General features: G+C 35.3%; 4 protein-coding genes across 4 annotated transcripts; 3 read left to right on the top strand and 1 right to left on the bottom strand.

Annotated features, from left to right (window-relative positions):
• Positions 1-2,392: 2,392 nt before the first annotated feature.
• Positions 2,393-4,082, top strand: LOC140839829 (aquaporin PIP2-1-like). Its single transcript, XM_073206788.1, has 4 exons — positions 2,393-2,773; positions 3,174-3,469; positions 3,564-3,704; positions 3,821-4,082. Exons 1-4 carry the CDS (start codon positions 2,482-2,484, stop codon positions 3,935-3,937), a joined length of 846 nt encoding a protein of 281 aa, XP_073062889.1. The 5' UTR covers positions 2,393-2,481; the 3' UTR covers positions 3,938-4,082.
• Positions 4,083-8,520: 4,438 nt separating this feature from the next.
• LOC140839830 (serine/threonine-protein kinase-like protein CCR1) lies at positions 8,521-11,461 on the top strand. The gene has a single exon (XM_073206789.1). The coding sequence runs from the start codon at positions 8,874-8,876 to the stop codon at positions 11,250-11,252; it is 2,379 nt and encodes a 792-aa protein (XP_073062890.1). The 5' UTR covers positions 8,521-8,873; the 3' UTR covers positions 11,253-11,461.
• A 121-nt stretch (positions 11,462-11,582) lies between these two features.
• On the bottom strand, positions 11,583-12,926 carry LOC140839284 (cold-responsive protein kinase 1-like). The gene is made up of 4 exons (XM_073205923.1): positions 12,732-12,926; positions 12,204-12,316; positions 11,930-12,096; positions 11,583-11,857 (listed from the first exon to the last, which is right to left on the bottom strand). The coding sequence occupies exons 1-4, from the start codon at positions 12,924-12,926 to the stop codon at positions 11,583-11,585; spliced, it is 750 nt and encodes a 249-aa protein (XP_073062024.1).
• A 1,377-nt stretch (positions 12,927-14,303) lies between these two features.
• On the top strand, positions 14,304-17,669 carry LOC140839831 (probable E3 ubiquitin-protein ligase LOG2). The gene is made up of 3 exons (XM_073206790.1): positions 14,304-15,263; positions 16,260-16,749; positions 17,321-17,669. Exons 1-3 carry the CDS (start codon positions 14,797-14,799, stop codon positions 17,435-17,437), a joined length of 1,074 nt encoding a protein of 357 aa, XP_073062891.1. The 5' UTR covers positions 14,304-14,796; the 3' UTR covers positions 17,438-17,669.
• Positions 17,670-18,150: the final 481 nt, after the last annotated feature.

The following is an 18,150-nucleotide window of genomic DNA, read 5'->3' on the forward strand; positions in this document are numbered from 1 at the left end:
GATATATTGTAAGTGAGTTTAAACAGTCAATATATCTTTTTTCAACCACACCAAATAGTATTTATGTGGTTTCACCTCTAAATTAATTGTAATGTTTTTATTTATGATTTTTTTTGGGAAAAAAAAATTTGTTCGTATCTGTTTTTCAATAAATTAATTAATAAAGCATTTTATATTTAATTTATTTATTTTACTTTCAGACTGAAATTTCATATCGTACATACATGCAAGATTATTTGATTTTTAATAGCATAAGATATACTAAAATCTGAAACTAATAATTAAAAAAATTGAAATAATAAAAAGAGACATTAAAGAGTATTTTAAAAATAAAAACTCATTAGAAGTAAAAAAATAATAATTTAACCAAATTATTGGTTGATGTCGGGGCCAAAAATGGGATACAATGGCGGCGGGGTGGACTGAGGTGGCGGAGTTGTAATGGCGGATTCTTAAATTTAGAAGATTGTGGGGTCAAAGTGGAAAATGGACGGTGGTGGACTTACTCAAAGAATCATTGATGGTCGGTTCTAGTGATGTTTGCCACTGTGGACTTGATAATTCTAACAAAATAATTGTCTATATTCTCTCCCAAAAAAACAAAATTGTCCATTATCCTTTTAAAAAATTGTATGGCACGTCGTTTATTTAGCCTAGTGATAAAACCAAGATTAAAAAAACTGTTTTTTTTAAAAAAAAAAAAATCATTTTTTAGAGATATTGGTCTTATAATTCATTTTCTATAATTGGATGTTATAAATTTTTTAAAATTTTTATACAATTCCGAACGACAATTATTTAACTAACGCCTTCATATTTATCGAACGATCTATTTTTTAAATAAATATAAAAATCAGTTTTTGATAGTATTTCCATATGAATGGCTCGCATGTGATACAATCATGGATCTTAATATATGAGACGAGTCAATCCTACCGATATTCACAATAAAAAATAATACTCTTACACTACAACAAAAAATTGCTATTGTGACACTTTTTTGTAGACACTTTTAATTAAATGTTGTTACAAATACTTAATAATGACACTTGTAAAAAATTAATAATGTGTAAAATAAAAAAACATATTAGATTAGTTATCATGACATTTTTAATTGATGTCATCTTTTATATGGAGGGAAACAATAACTTTTCCCACATCGTAAAAAAATCGTTAAAAACTAAAAAATTTCACTATAAATAAGTGTGAGAATATTTGGGTTAGATAAATATTGGAGGAGGGAAAATAATTGTCTCCCTCCATATAAAAAATGACATCAATTAAAAATGTCAGGATAACTAATCTAATATGTTTTTTTATTCTCACATTTATTTTATCTAATTTCCCTCCTCCTATATTTATCCAACAATTATCCAACCCAAATAATGTGTCACAACATTATTACACTAAACGCTTAAATAACATACACGACACTTTTAGTTGTCATTATAAATGATTTTAACGACATATAAATTTGTCATTATTACTATAATAACAAGGCATCTATAAATGTATTTAAATATGAGTTTTCCTGACATTTAAAATTGTCATTATATGAATTATTAGTAACACGTATGAAGTTGTCATTAACATCTTATAATGACATTAAAAAATGTCAGTAAGTTTAAGACGACATTGGAATAGATGACATTTGTTGGAGGTGTCACTAAAATTTAAATGCCACTAAATATTGAATATGATGACATTTATGAATGTCATCATAAGCATTTTTTCTTGTAGTGTTAGGATAACCAAAATAAGAGATTCATCTCATAAATACGACCTGTGAGACCGTCTAACGCAAATTTTTGTCTTTCCACGTAACACTCTAATTGGGTGGGAGGAAAAGAGAGCAATAATGGTACTACAAAGCCACCATTTCAAATAAGTTCATCAACGTGACCAATGCCAAAAAAGTGAGGGACAAGAGGCAAAATCTAACGTGAGTGAGCAAGTTTAGGCTGGATGGATTTCTTAAAGAATATTCACTCCAAACTTCGTGTTACATTTAAAGTTCAATTTTTATTAATATAATTTAATTAAACTATTTATTGATTGTTCAGCAAATATTATGTTATAAAATTTTTAAAACTCAATACTTGCCAATTGCCATATCATGTTGTGTTGTTTATCACATGAATTACTCGAGTTTTAGATGTATATATTTTTACTATTTTCCATTTTCCCCCCTTCAAATTATATGTACCATACTAAAAAACAGATTCAGATTCAACTCAAATAATTTATTTAGGCCAATCAGATTATAGGGGAGGTGAGTGGTAGGCCAAGAAAAAGAAAAGCAAGCAAAAATTTGTACAATGGGGCGGCAAATTTTAATAGAGAATGATGATATCATTTTCTCCTTCTTCCCATATAAATAGCCTTCGACTCCATTTTCATGGTCACTCATCGCCACAAAGAAAAACATTAAAATTCATTTTCCATTCTGTGTTTGATAGGAAAAAAGAGTAATTTGTGCAAATGGGTAAGGATGTTGAAGCTGGAGCAACCGAATTCTCCGCCAGGGACTACCACGACCCGCCGCCGGCTCCGCTGATCGACCCGGAGGAGCTGGGGAAGTGGTCATTTTACAGGGCGATAATTGCTGAGTTCATTGCCACCCTTTTGTTCTTGTACATTACTGTGTTGACTGTAATTGGTTACAGCAGCGAGAACGCCGCCGATCAGTGCGGCGGCGTAGGAATTCTTGGGATTGCGTGGGCTTTTGGTGGCATGATCTTCATCCTTGTTTACTGCACCGCGGGCATTTCAGGTTGGTATAGTATATATTGTCATAAATAATTCTTGATTTTTGTAGTGTCTCTTTCGACATATTGGGCTTATGTATTTTGTTGGGCTCGAACTTTTGAGTGTTGAATTGACATCTATTTTCCACCCTCACGTGAATTATTTTACAAAATATAAAGTTATTACACGAAATTTAAATATGATAATTCAATTCAATAAAAAATTTAAATTTATATGCAATTTTCGTTAAAAATAATAATGTTATGAAATTTTTATGGTAAGAGATTGTGTTACTTAGGAGTTGATTACATTATTGTTGTACTTTCAATTAGCTCGAGTTCTAGGACAAAACATTTGTTAACAAGTTGTACTATATAAATAATTGTCTCTAGAATTTGTTTATCGATGGTAGTTGCTGTTTGCAGGAGGACATATCAATCCGGCGGTGACATTCGGGTTGTTCCTGGCTCGTAAAGTGTCGCTGGTCCGCGCCATCCTCTACATTGTGGCTCAATGCTTGGGAGCCATCTGCGGCTGTGGGCTCGTGAAGGCATTCCAAAAGTCCCTCTACATGAGATACGGGGGAGGCGCCAACACGTTGAACGGTGACTACAGCAAAGGCACCGGCCTGGCAGCCGAGATCATCGGCACATTCGTGCTCGTATACACCGTCTTCTCCGCCACTGATCCGAAGAGAAATGCAAGAGACTCCCATGTCCCGGTGCGTGAATAAATGAGCGCCCTTCGAACCCAAATTTTTCATGTCGAATTTAGTTCATTGTGGCTTGATGTTCGTGTTTTGAATTGGGCTGCAGGTTCTGGCACCACTTCCGATCGGGTTTGCCGTGTTCATGGTTCATTTGGCAACGATCCCGATTACAGGGACCGGTATCAACCCGGCCAGGAGCTTCGGAGCTGCCGTAATCTATGGCAAAGACAAACCCTGGGATGATCAGGTATATATGTGATCTTTTCGGCAATTAACTAGTAAATGTTATCAAGAATATGTCATAAAATAACCAATCTATAGTTTTAACACACTCCTTGTGTTTTTCAATTCGATAATTTGCAGTGGATTTTCTGGGTTGGACCCTTCATTGGAGCCGCCATTGCTGCAATCTACCATCAATTTATTCTGAGGGCTGGAGCAATCAAAGCTCTGGGTTCATTCAGGAGCTCTTCTTATTGAGAATGGAGTAAATGTTAATTAAAGTATATGTCGTCTGGGTTCGGAAATAGCCCAAAAACGTGCCCTTTTTATTGGCTTCTCTTTTCCTGTGCTTGTTATGGGCCTTTTGAGCCTCAAAGTAATGCAATATGTTATCTATCAGCAACTGCACTTTTTGTTCCGGGGATGACTTCGAATATTTCAGTCAATAATTTTCAACTAATGAAACTTAGTCCACGAAATCAATTCAGAACAAAGACTCAACCAAACAATGATATATTATTAATTGAATAAATAACAAATTTAAGAAATCGGGTCCAACCCGAACCCTTTACAAACAATGATACAGACTGATTTATTCGAGTGGAAAAAAAAATTTGTTTGAAGCCCAATTCATCTTTATCTATCTAAGCCGCTGATGCTCTATTCTATTCACTTAATCGAGTCGATAAATGTGCTCAAACAAATATAGCCTAGATCATTATATATAAATTTATATATTTATTATAATAAAGTATGTCATAAAAAGTTTAAAATGTATGATTAAAAAGAAGAGTAATTTGGCATGGCATGGGGGCCATATTGATTAATTTATCGAAGGAAGGAGGGGGCCAACGCACATTGATATTCAAACATATATCAAATCGGAAGATCGCTTCGACATACATTAGAAGCAACTAGATCATGTGGATTGTGATATATTTTACTTATAATAATAATAGGTTGCATCATCATTTTACCAAAAACACACAAGTCACGTAATTAAAGTGCATAAAGAACGATAGCATTTTGGTCAAGTATTCTTTATATTCATAAGCAAATATATCTTCTTCTTCCTTTTTTATGAGAACAAAAAAAATTTCTTGTGAGAATGATCGAAATATGATGTTTGAGTTATTATATAATTTAAGATATTAAAATTTTATTATTACTAATATTTATGTATTTTTGTAAAACTTAAAATACTCGATCCTATATTTTAAGGTTGTTATTTCCCAAATAAACCATATCAATTATTGCAATGTAATATTTTGGTGCCAATACTTAGATCCCAGAACCATATCGAGCCTGAAGGAGAGTTTGTTTGTCTGAATTTTTTATTATTATTAATTGGAGGAGGATTGTACCACTGATGGTTTTTTTGAAAATTTTTAATCTAAAACTCTAACGAACGAACATGTTCTTCTCTTAAAAAAAAACAAAAAACAAAAAAAAAAACAAAAACAAAAACAAATATGGTTTCTCACGTGGTTTGGATTCATATTTCTCTGAACTTTTTAGATTGCGTTCGGTGTTTGACTTTGACCTAATCAAAAAATTTACATGAATTGTCTCACGTATCAATTTTATGAGATATTTTTTCATATATATATGTCTCGATCCATAAAAAAATATTATTTTTTATTTTAAATATAATTCATGTTTACATGTTTGTCGGATATTTTTTCATTGAATCCATTTTTTGAGATACCTACTCTTGACCGATAAGTATAGCCAACAAAACGTCATACAGATGTGAACTAATCTATGGATGCACAATTCCGAGCTATTAGCCATAATATGAAGACAAAAACTTGTGTGATACGATCTCACGGATCGTATTTTGTGAGACGGATCTTTTATTTGGGTCATCCATGAAAAAATATTATTTTTTATACTAAGAGTATTACTTTTTATTGTGAATATCGATAGGGTTGACCCGTCTCACAAATAAAGATTCGTGAGACCGTCTAACAAAAGACTCACTCTTAAATGAAATAACACTCTAATTATTATTACGTTTATCTTAAAGTAGTGTATATTTTCTTGATTATTTGATTAAAATTGATAAATACGATAAAATATAGATAGGAAATTAAATTGAATAGTATAATTTTAAATTGCTCAAAAAATCCTTCAAAAAAAAAAATTTGTTTTCATTTCTTGTATGAGAAAGAATATGTCTAAACTCTCGTGGCCTATATTTTTTTATCGGATGAAATCAGTATAAAACATGAAAAATATGTATTTGAGTATCGATTGTTTCGGATATGAAATTAATTAATATTTTATTTTTGAGTATCCAAATATTGGTATTAATGACATATTTGTCTTTTCGGATGAAAATCATTGATAATAATATGTGATATTTAAGTATCAATTATTTCAGATATGAAACTAATTAATATATGATTTTAGAGTATCAAAACATGTATAGTAAATACTGATATTAATAACAAATTTGTCTTATGGAATGAAAATCAGTACAAAACATTGAAAATATGATATTAATATATGATATTTGATTATTAAATGTTTTAGATCTAGTACACGATATAATATTTTGAGTAAAAAATTTGTAGCAACCTCATTAATATCAAAATTTGCTTCACATGTTTGGGTACTAAAAATCATATATTAGTATTATATTTTTAATGTTTGTATTGATTTTTATCCGAAAAGATCATTAGTACTAATATTTTTTATTTGAGTACTCAAAAATAATATATTAGTATCAAATCTGAAATAATTTGTACTCAAATATCACATATCAGTATCATATTTTAAATGCTTTGTACTGATCTTCACCCGAGAAAAAACATGTGTGGACTCAAGAAGTGCAAACACATTTTGTTGTGGATCAGATAGGGTACACACATTATTTTTATGACATAGACTAAATGTAAATTTAAGTTTAGGTGCGATGATTTAAAGCAAATTTAATTATAGTGTAATGACTTAAATGAATTGATTATTGATCTAACTGTGAGGAAGTTGACTAAAACCAAATACAAGCTGGTACAATCACCAAATCTGGATGTACAGTATTTGAAAAGTAAGAAGCATGTGATACAATTTCTGCAATGGAATTTATTTAATTAATAGTGGATGTATAATTTTTTTTCTTAGTATCAATTTGATGTTATTGTCGTAAATTCATTAATAGAGGTTTGAATCAGATTACAAAAAGACCAACCCTTTTTGAAGGTTTTACTTAATAGTTTATTAGTAAAATGAAGATATAAAACTAGTTATCAATGCAATGTAGTTTAGGATTTATTCGGCTCTTCCACAAGGATATTATCCCAAGCATTGATACGATGATCGTAAATTGATCATATGTATTTTTTTCGTAGATCAATACATTGACATCAAGTAAAAAAAAAATGACGCGACCTCCTTATAGTCATTGGATCAATACCGAATAGAGTCGAACTAACTCGTGATTCAGTGATCATGGTTAAAATTTAGCAATCCATCTTTTGATTGAACTTCTTTAAAATTTCTACATTAAATTGGTGTAAATTTGACAAAAGGTATTGTGAAAGCCGAAAGGTAAAAAGGTACAACAAGACAAGCAGCACATTCAGCCCTTTATGAAGTTTGACAGAGGAAGGCGAGAAAAGAGAAAGCATGTGTACTGGTAATTTTCTGTATCTATTTATATAAAAAAAATTTAAAAAAAGAGTAGATCTCTTGTGAGACAGTCTCATGAATTTTTATCTGTGAAACATGTCAATCATACCGATATTTATAATAAAAAGTAATGTTTTTCATGGATGACCCAAATAAGATATTCGTCTCACAAAATACAATTCGTGAGACCGTCTCACACAAGTTTTTGTCAAATAAAAAATAACTTTTTACATGAAGTTTGAATCCGTTTTTTTCCCAAAATTTTCTATTATTTTTCTCATTATAATAAAGTATTGTTGAGAAATGTATTTTAAACATATAAAAAATTAAGAATTTTTAGTGTCAATTTAAGAATTCGACAAGACATTAATTGTCCAACATTTTCGTACATCACCGGATTTGGAAATCATATGGCCAACCCAAATGAGTTTAATATAGGCTAGTTGGTTCCAAGTTAAGTGGGCCACATTATATTTGCCAAAACCTCCAAAAATCTTACATCCACTATAATTATTTAATTAATTCACCATAGTTAAAATTCATATTTATATTTAAAATTATTAAGCAACATCAATTTGATTCTTACACCAAACACCATGCATTAGATTTCAAGAGTTTTATATTTTAATTTTACACTAGATTTTGCACATATCGAGTGGTCTATAATATAATGCATGAATATTTTTTTTATTTTTCAAATAATTGTTTTAGTTACGAATTTTTTTTTTCGATTTCAAATCATGGATATAATAGATTTAAATATATGACTTGTCCCATATGCAATAGTAATTAGTTGGAAAATGTGGAAAAAGGAACTCATTAGAAATATTGAAATTATGAATAAATTTAGGAAATGGAATCTGTATATCAAACACGAAATTCATGTACGACTGTCTCATCCGTTAATTTTTATCTAATCAAACTCTGAAATTTTTCATTTTTTAAAGTATTTTTATCTCGACAAATATGAATCGAATCAACTCGTTTTATATATATATACTTTATCAAATATGATTTTGGGATAAAATTGAAAAACTTTTAGCTTGAGAGGACATATGAAAATGTCTCGTCTGGAGACTTATAAAATCATTGAATAAATACGTTAAGGAAAAAAAATCATTTAATAAATATAGAAATTTTTAAAATATATATATTTTTGTATGATATATGACATCCGAATCCAATGGAAATCTAAAATCCATACCGGCACAAGGCGACTGTGGCCCACTTTTGCGACGATGCATGTGCAAAATCTATTGAATGCCCGAACATGATTTGTTCAATGAATCTTGAAAGGAAGTCTGCGGGAATTAAGAATGCTTTTTTCACGCAAATATCCAATCATAGGTGAAGAGTTGAACTTTCGAGCGAGAGACAGAAGAGACAAGGATATGAGAGAGACGAAAATGGTAAAACCCGTAGAGATTTACAGCCAAAACTCAACAGTAGATTCGAGCATTCCAACGGCCCACCGTGCAAATGGCAACCAGCAACACCCACGTTCTCTACTCATCACCTGCTGAGCAAGTCGAATTTCATCGCTGTACCCTCTCTCACCTCCATGACATCGTACAATTCCGCTGTATCCCAGTCAACGATCCGAGTTATGAGAAATCTTCGCAATTCTCTTCCGGGGTCTTCGTTGAATCCAATGTTCTTTCATTTTTCCTTCTTGTTTTTTCTTTTACTTATGGATTCTGCATCTGGGTTCGGCTCAATGTCCACCATTTCCGCGTCCTTTGGGGATTATGGCATTTTTTGTGCTATCGATGCTAGTGGCAGGCAAGATGTGATTTGTTGGGATACCAATAATAGCTCCTCTACTGCTTCGAGTTCAATGCAGTATTCAGCGCTTTTGCCTCCTATGGTGGCGCTCTCTGGAGGAGAGGGGTTTTTGTGCGGTATTTTGGCGAACACTTCGCAGGTTTATTGTTGGGATTCAGCGAGATCTTCGGAGAGCTCTGAACTTGTACCTCCGGTGTTTAAGACGAATGCTTATTCTCATGTCGCTGCTGGTAAGGACCACGTTTGTGCGATTCGGGGATCTTATTACTCGGAAAACGATTCTGGCAGCGTTGATTGTTGGGAGGTCGTTCGTGTATCCAACGGGAGTGCAAGTTGGAAAGATAGTGCCAGGTTCTATGACCAGAATGCTAGTATACTCGTGTTCAGGAAACTTGTTTCTGGTGATGGGTTTAGCTGTGGTCTTGTTAGAGATGGAGGGATTGCTTGCTGGGGACCAAAGTCCGGTAGTCTTGTTGTTTCGGACACATCAGATAATTTCGTGACCTTAGCTTCTGGGCTAGACTCCGTTTGTGGTGTTCTGCAGGTTTCTGGTGTGGTTAAATGCTGGGGTGCCAATGATTCATATGGTAGCCCTCCAGCCGGGGATCGATTCGTGTCGCTGGCCGCTGGTGCGCGCCATTTTTGTGGAATCAGAGAGGACAATCATGGAATCGAATGTTGGGGGAATTTCAATACTTCCTTGATTCCAAACGGATCTGGTTTTCTCGCAATTGCTTCTTCGAACTTTCTTACATGTGGTATCAGAGAAGGTGATCTAGTTCTTGATTGTTGGTTTGCAAACATTTCATCGCCAGTTGATTATGATCCTCCGTTGCAGTTATGCAGCCCAGGATTGTGTAGCCCCGGTGCATGTGGGGAAAGAATGTTTGCTTTCAATGCGAGCCTTCTCAATGAGCCGGATTTGACAAGCTTGTGTGCTAGAAAAGATCTAAAGATTTGTTTGCCTTGTGGTTCGAATTGCTCCGAAGGTTTTTTCGCGTCTAGCTCGTGTACGGGGGATGCAGATAGAGTCTGCACATCTTGTTCTCTCTGCCAGAATAGTTCTTGTTCAGATATTTGCAAGCTCCACTCTTCACCAGAGTCACAGCAGAAGCATTGGAATCAGTTGCGACAACTGCTGCTTGTAGTCGGGTCCTCGGCAGCAGGATTCCTGCTAATCTTGCTCGGCTGGTGCCTTATACCCCGGGTTGTCGCCAGAGATCAAGAAGGGACAATGAAGAGGCAACTTGTGTCATGCATTCGCAAGCCTGACCAAGAAAGCGATACCAATACCGATCAACATCCTCTGGCATCTGTTGTCCCATGTCTTGGAGTTGCTCAAGTGTTCCGACTCTCAGAATTAAAGGACGCGACAAATGGATTCAAGGAGTTCAATGAGCTTGGTAGAGGAAGTTATGGTTTTGTCTACAAAGCCGTCCTTCCAGATGGGAGGCAAGTGGCGGTAAAACGAGCTAATGCTGCCACAATTATCCACACCAATAACCGTGATTTTGAAATGGGGTTGGAAATCCTGTGTAGTATTCGGCATTGCAATATCGTGAACTTGTTGGGATATTGTACTGAAATGGGGGAGAGGCTTCTGGTTTACGAGTTTATGCCACATGGGACTCTTCACGATCACCTCCACGGAGGTTTATCGACTCTGAACTGGAATCTGCGGCTGAAAATTGCTATGCAGGCAGCAAAGGGAATCGAGTATCTGCATAATGAAGTCACACCTCCTATAGTTCATGGCCATGTTAAGAGCTCAAAAGTTCTTTTCGATGCTGATTGGACAGCTCGGGTTGCTGATTTTGGGCTTCTTAGTCCAAACGAAAGGGATCTTAGTGCTGACATGAGAATGGATATTTATGGCTTCGGTATTGTGCTTCTTGAAATTCTTAGTGGAAGAAAACCTTATGATGCTGATTGCATGCCTCCAAATTTAGTCGAATGGGCATTACCACTTATTAGAGAAGGCAAGGCAGCTGCCATAATCGACCGGCATGTTGCTCTTCCAAGAAACTTTGAACCACTGCTAAAACTTGCGGATATAGCAGAGTTTGCTCTGAGAGATCGTCGGAGTGAAAAGATCACTATGTCGAATTTGGCACTTATGTTGGAGCAAATAGTGAAGGATGGATTGATCTTGTAGTTTCAGATAAATTTTTGCATCATTTGATATGTTGATTATTAAAAACACAGCATAAGATAGGCAGCTTTTGGCTAGTAATACTCTCTTGCAACTGTAAATTTCGTATGAGCTTCTGTACATTATGTTGCTTCCAAATTAGCACAGATGGGTTGTTATTTCGACATTTTCCTTTTGAAATAAATAAAAAATATTTTTGGGATTAGTTTTTATTAGATTACAAAACTTCGGTTCGGGACCCTTGCTAATCCTATTGTAATGACAATGCTGGTATTTTTTACTTCAATGATATGGAAATACTGATTGGAACCTTTCGTCTTTCAAAGAGATTCGTCAACTATCATGCTGGGACAGTGATTGCTTCTGACGTGTTTTGATCTTCTTAAGATCAGCAATGAGTCCCGGACGTGATATCTCAACATTATCTGTTTCAATATCATTGTTTAACATCTTGATTACAGTGGACATGAAGGCCGGAGCCTGGCCATCTCTTGCACACATAGCAGTCCAACTTTCAAGAACCGAACAGCTTCTTTTTTCAGAAAATCTCCTTTCAGTGCAGAATCCGCCATCTTCAAAAGGCTCTTGCCACTGTGAAGTTCCCATGCCTGCACAGGCAAACGTATGAAAGTGTGATCATTTTCTCATCGTACGGGTTAATTTTAGAGTCTTGACTAAACCTGGAAAAATGGCTACCTTGTCCACTAAAAACTGCTCTCCATTTTGCAGATGGTAATCAACAATAGGGCGCCCACTGACTATTTCCAGCAGGAGTACTCCGAAGCTGTAAACATCTGATTTTCGGGTAAGATGGCCACTATGAGCGTATTCTGGAGATAAATACCCCCTTTTTATGCACCCCGAACAAAATAAACATGATGAGAAACACCAAATGAATGTATAAAGAGCTCTAATTCAAGAAATCAGACAACAGTAATAGAAGTGGAAACTTACAATGTTCCTGCGACACGAGTACTGATGTGCGATTTGTCGTCTCTAAACAGCTTTGCCAAGCCGAAATCCGCGAATTTGGACGTGAAATTCTTATCAAGAAGTATATTACTTGCCTTGAACGATATGAGGATTCAATTCTTCATGGAGGTAACAAATCACTTTTACAATTCCTAATGAAACATGTTTTCTCAAATTCCAAGTAAACTTCACCCTTTTCACCTCACTCTCTATTCATAATCAAAAGTATATGCCAAAAAAGTTGAAAATAGACGATTTTTATACCCAATTAATAATGCAAGAGGCTATTATTTTCCATGTAATACACCAATAGTCTTTGAGCTCCAGCTACGCAACATCCTCGCTTTCCCCACGCATCGAATCCGGTTCGACAAATAAAACTTTTACCGCCACAAAGTTGTAACCTATTAGGCGCCCCTTAAGTTTTTTTGATAGTTGACCATTAAGGAGAGCTAAATTTTGCATCCATGAATCAAAAAAAAAAAAAAAACTAAAGATCTAACAGTTTACCTTGTAAACAGAACCGCAACCCCACTCACCAATCTTGTTCTTGAATCCCTGAGTTGCAGTTTCGAGTTCACTGTATGAGAAAACATGAAATTTTGGATTTGAGATTGTTTGGTCGTTTTCATCTTCTGTAGCATTGGCTGCCAAAGTATTTGGGGAGGATTTGAAACAGCTTAAAATATAGGAAATCGGTTGCATGCATGCTTATGTGTTTGGTTTTATATATTAATTTTTTTGTACTTGTGCTATATTTTATTGGTCTTAATATTAGGATTTTCTTGATGGGATGGGTGAATTTGTAAAGGAATGGAAGAACGTTGCTAAATATTAAAGAAATCGTGAGGAGGAGTGGAAAGAAAAGACGGATATCGTGTTAATAAATTTATAGACTCTAGCCAGACGCATTTATTTTGACTTTTAAGGTGAGAATTTTTCAAGTGCTCTCCAAGTTGTGCGAATTCGTAATGAATTTGCTCCAGCATGTAAGTACTACGTACTTTGTAACACCTGAAAATTGTTATGCAGCGGACACATAAAGAATTTAAGGAAGAGATGAAAGCTGTTATCTAACACCAAAGTTGGATGGAATATATACTTAATTTTTTTGGAAGCACAAATTATATTCGCAAATATTGTTCTTCATCTGACATAAAAGTCCCAAACTTGATATCTAATGGTAACAAACTGTTCTCTCGAACTCACAAAAAATGATGTTAGATCACATTCTCACATGGTCAATCTAATTGTAAGACTATGTGCTTGTTTGTTTACCAAAAATTATAGGCGATAGAAATAGTATAACTAAAATTTTTTAAACTATACAGCAGTTCAAGTATCATGTTTCAATAACTCTACCAGCAAAGACAATTATTGCTCTCAACAATCTCTTCAACAATAATTACACTCTTTGCAATAAATAGAAATCGAACATGTGACATCGGCTCCACAACCAATTGTAAGACCGAGTAATCATTGTTATATCAAAAATTATAACTGATGGGAATAGTGAAATTCAAATATTTTAAGCCACATAGTAGCACAAATATCATGTTTCGATTATTATATCAGAGACAAGATATTACAGCCGACACCAATTCTTCTAAGATATTTTACAAAAGAGTCTACTTTTGAGAAAACTTTCTACTTCTGTTTGAATTGACTAAAGTGTGGGTAAATAAATGATAGCCCATTACGAAATGTTAAATTTCCCATAAGCAAGTCATTTTTATTGATTTCAGTTCTCAATTTCAAGAAACTTGACCAAACATATAACTCCTTCATTCAACTCCCTACCCGTGGGGACCAAACCGAAAACTTGACCGATTCTCTATTCTTCGGCATATATATATGTAATAAACACGTGATATATAGTTGCCCGTAACTTATATCTTGATTCTTGGGGTTCTCCAAAATACATTAATCTACAGAGGTTTAAAAGTCTAGCCAGACGTGTATCAAACAAATTAGCTGAAAGAATTTTACTCTTCTTTAAAAAATCACCGTAATGTATATTTTATCTTATAATTATATTGGTATATAAATAAAGATAATAGAAAATGAAGTCAATGTGAAAAAGGAAAGAAAGGAGGAGGAAGCAAAACTCGAAAATGGTGAAGTTGGCATCATTTGGATTTGACTCGTTGCATAGTTTCAAAGTTGCAGGTGGAGCTTTACGCTACCCCAAAACCCCAACCCCACCACCGCCTTCATCCATTCCCCTTTCTCATTATTAGATTCTTCTTCCAATTCCTTTTTGTCTTTAACTATTGATTCGTCTTTGTTATCCCCACCAAATACCAATCCTAGGCCCTAGCAGTATTAAAAATTGTAATTCTTCGCCCTTTCCTTGTGTGATGTCTCTACTTCCTTCCTCCTTTTCATTACGTCCACGCAATTAATAAAACCCACATTCGCTTTTCTCTTCTCAAAATATTCTTGACTTCCATTATTTCCCTTTTATGCGGCAATGGGTTTTTGATGGGTTCCTGCGGCTGGAACTCTTAAATTTTGTGTTTTTGTTAAAGAAAGGTGGTGTTTTTCCTTGAATTATTTCGGATTTGTATGCGACATGGGTAATATTGGGAGCAGCGGGGTGCACGGGCGGAGAAGGAGCTCCAGCAGGCGGAGCCACTCTCCCCCTCCGACGCCGCAGGATCCGCAGCCCGAGATCACGGCTAACCGATATGTTTTCGCAGCTGCGACGCCGTACCCTCCTGCGCAGTACCCTAATCCCAACGCGCCACCTTATTACCAGTACCCGGGTTACTACCCACCACCGCCTGCATCGATGCCGATGCCTCTTCCAGCACCATACGATCACCACCACGCGGCCGCGCATGCTAGTTGGGTTAACGGGAGGTACCCCTACGGACCCATGATGCAGCCTCCGGCGCAGCCGTATGTGGAACACCAGAAGGCGGTCACCATTCGTAATGATGTTAATTTGAAGAAGGAAACTTTAAGAATCGTGCCTGATGAGGCACATCCTGGAAAGCATCTCGTTGCATTCACTTTTGATGCCACTGTGACTGGAAGGTTTAATTTTTCTCTAAGAACTTTCTATTATGTTAAGTTTTATAAAGATTCACGAATGATTAGCTGTGATTTTGGTTTTATTTGGAAGACGCAATGCTCCGTTTGATTGATCTTGTGGAAATTTCCTTCGTGTGAACTTGTCTTTCTTTCGGTATCTTAAAGAAGCAACTATTATTGAATATTAGTTCATCTTGGAGTTGGGAATGATTTTTCGCTGTATTAAACAAGTTTAAGCCTTGATACCGATCTTGCGCTCTCTCCAAAACTTGTGTAAGAATTTGTTTAATTGGTTCGGACCTTGTCAGATTACAAATGTTACTGAAAAATGAAAAGGCCAAGCTGGAAAATGTTTCGGCTTTCTAGGTATCAATTGAGCTCGATTGTATGGGTGCAAGTGAGGTGTTTCATTGTTCCCATGGTATTTGAGTTTTTGTTGGAACCTTTTTTCTCCTAGTATTTCGAAAGTGTCTGTTATACTTCTCAATGAATAGAGGTAGTGGAAAATATTATTGTTGGGATTTATATTTGGTAAAATATTTGGAAGCTGTTCTTTAGGAGGTTCATATTTTTGGAGAAGTTAACGTCAAAATCTCACTTTATCACCGCTACATCACGTTGGTCAGCGGAGAGAGTTTGATAAGTTCAAAGACTATGGAATATTTTTCTTTTGGAACTTGTAAAGAATCATTTTTGTAAAGTGACTGAATTTGAAATGTACCTAGTGGAATCCATTGAGTAGAATCTCGCTTGTGTGGTTTTGGGACTCATGGTGTCACTTAGTGTGCGTCTGGGGCTCACCACGTGACTCTTATCCTCGCCCAATATCCTTTTTCAAAAAAACTTTGGACTCAACTTTCAGATACCAAACTGATTTACAGGAGAACCTTTAAAACTCAAACTTGGTACTGAGTTGTTTTCTAGCTTTTTTGTTCAACTTATTTTGTATGCTTCTCTTGATAAAGTATGATTTTAACTTGGTTTCTTTGCTGCATGCAGCATTAAGATAATCTTTTTTGCCAAGGAAGGTGAAGATTGCTGCCTGACTCCAACAAAAGAAACCTTACATCCACCGATCGTTGTTCATTTTCATCAAGGTTTAGCCCAAAAGTTTAAACAACCATCTGGCACTGGAATAGACCTTTCAATGTTCGAGGATGGAGAATTGTCAAAAGACAGTGACTTGGATGTGTACCCATTGGCAGTTAAGGCTGAGGCTACATGCTCTGATAACAACAGTGGCAATCAGAACAGTGGATCTTCAAACTCCCAGATAACTCAGGCTGTGTTTGAAAAGGATAAAGGCGAATATCATGTTAGGGTGGTGAAGCAAATACTATGGGTGAATGGCATGAGATATGAATTGCAGGAGATTTATGGGATTGGAAATTCGGCAGAGGATGAATTTGATGCAAATGATCCTGGAAAAGAATGTGTTATATGTCTTTCAGAACCTCGAGACACCACTGTCCTTCCATGTCGACATATGGTACTCCTACTCTCTCCCCAGCATTACAATTTCACACCACTTTATGCTTTATATCAGGAAGATTTTTGAAGAAAGGTGTGCCAATAATAGCATGTGGTATAAATGTGATCTTTCAGGGTTGGGCAATAATAGTCACTTAACACTCTCCCTCACATATAAGTTGGAGACCGAAGAATTTGTGCCTGGAATTTATGTGTAAAGGGTACTTCTTCATGATTGTCAGTGTTAGGAATTCAATACATAGAAATTCCCAGTTGACTGTAATCGAGGAGGTTGAATGGTTTGCACAATCCACTTTCAAAAGCCACCGTCTTGTAGCCTACAGGTAGAATAAACAAAATAAGGACCTAAAACTAATTCAATAAAAACTATGGGATTTTGTACACCACAGATCTTGAAAAAATATTGGAAGCTATTTTTCCTAAAGCTAGAGCTCAAGGGATTCTTCAAATAGATCTTTGGTCTTCCTTGAACACTTGATCTCTTGTATTCGTGAAACTATGTTTGAGTAAAGGTAGCTGTTAGTAGCTTATGAATGATGTTTCATTGTTTTTTTTGTTTCGATGTGTAGTGTATGTGCAGCGAATGTGCTAAAGTTTTGAGGTTCCAAACGAACCGGTGTCCAATATGCCGGCAGCCAGTGGAGCGTCTTCTAGAGATCAAGGTCAGCAATGGCACCGATGAATGAACAAAATCAGCTGCCGCAGTTTCATGTTCTGTAAAGTTGTTTTTCTTTGTTTTTAAGTTATTTTTTTCTCATGGTTTTGTGCCCCTTCTTCGCACTTCCCAGGCTGTAAAACTTGAACAGAAGGCTCACTGTTAAGCTATTGCACCTGCTATACACTAAGGTTTTGGTTTGTTGACTGGATTTGTGAAATAAAATGAGTAGTCCAGAGTGACATTTCCTCCAAAACACTTTGGTTGGACGTGAAAACTGACCAATATATGGCTTGCTTTACTACAGAAAAAGTTTGGTTAATTAAATATTCGATTTTACATTGATATTGAAAACCACACAATGAGGCGATGGGGCCTTATTTACGAAATAACACAGTTCCAGACAGGCATAAAAACACCTTGATTTGTGACTAGAAGCTAACTGTTATAGTTTTTGTAGTATTCCATGCAGTCTATAGCGAGAATGGATTCCTTGCTGAATATAAACCCAGTATAGGTTGTGTGGGCACGATCACGGGCAAATTTCGAGTTTATCCGAGTTGGTTTTTACATGTATTTTTAAGTAGAAAATTATAAAATAAAATTCGAACGTTATGCCAATGAGCATGAGATTCGGCTTATTGCAACTGTAAGGGTCATAAATCTTCATAAAAAAATATTAATAGATTCATATATCTACACACATTTAATACGTATGTTAAATTTTTTACAACATTTATTCAA

Source organism: Primulina eburnea, chromosome 8 (genome assembly GCF_022965805.1).
Source record: "Primulina eburnea isolate SZY01 chromosome 8, ASM2296580v1, whole genome shotgun sequence".
In the NCBI taxonomy this organism is placed as follows: Eukaryota; Viridiplantae; Streptophyta; class Magnoliopsida; order Lamiales; family Gesneriaceae; genus Primulina; species Primulina eburnea.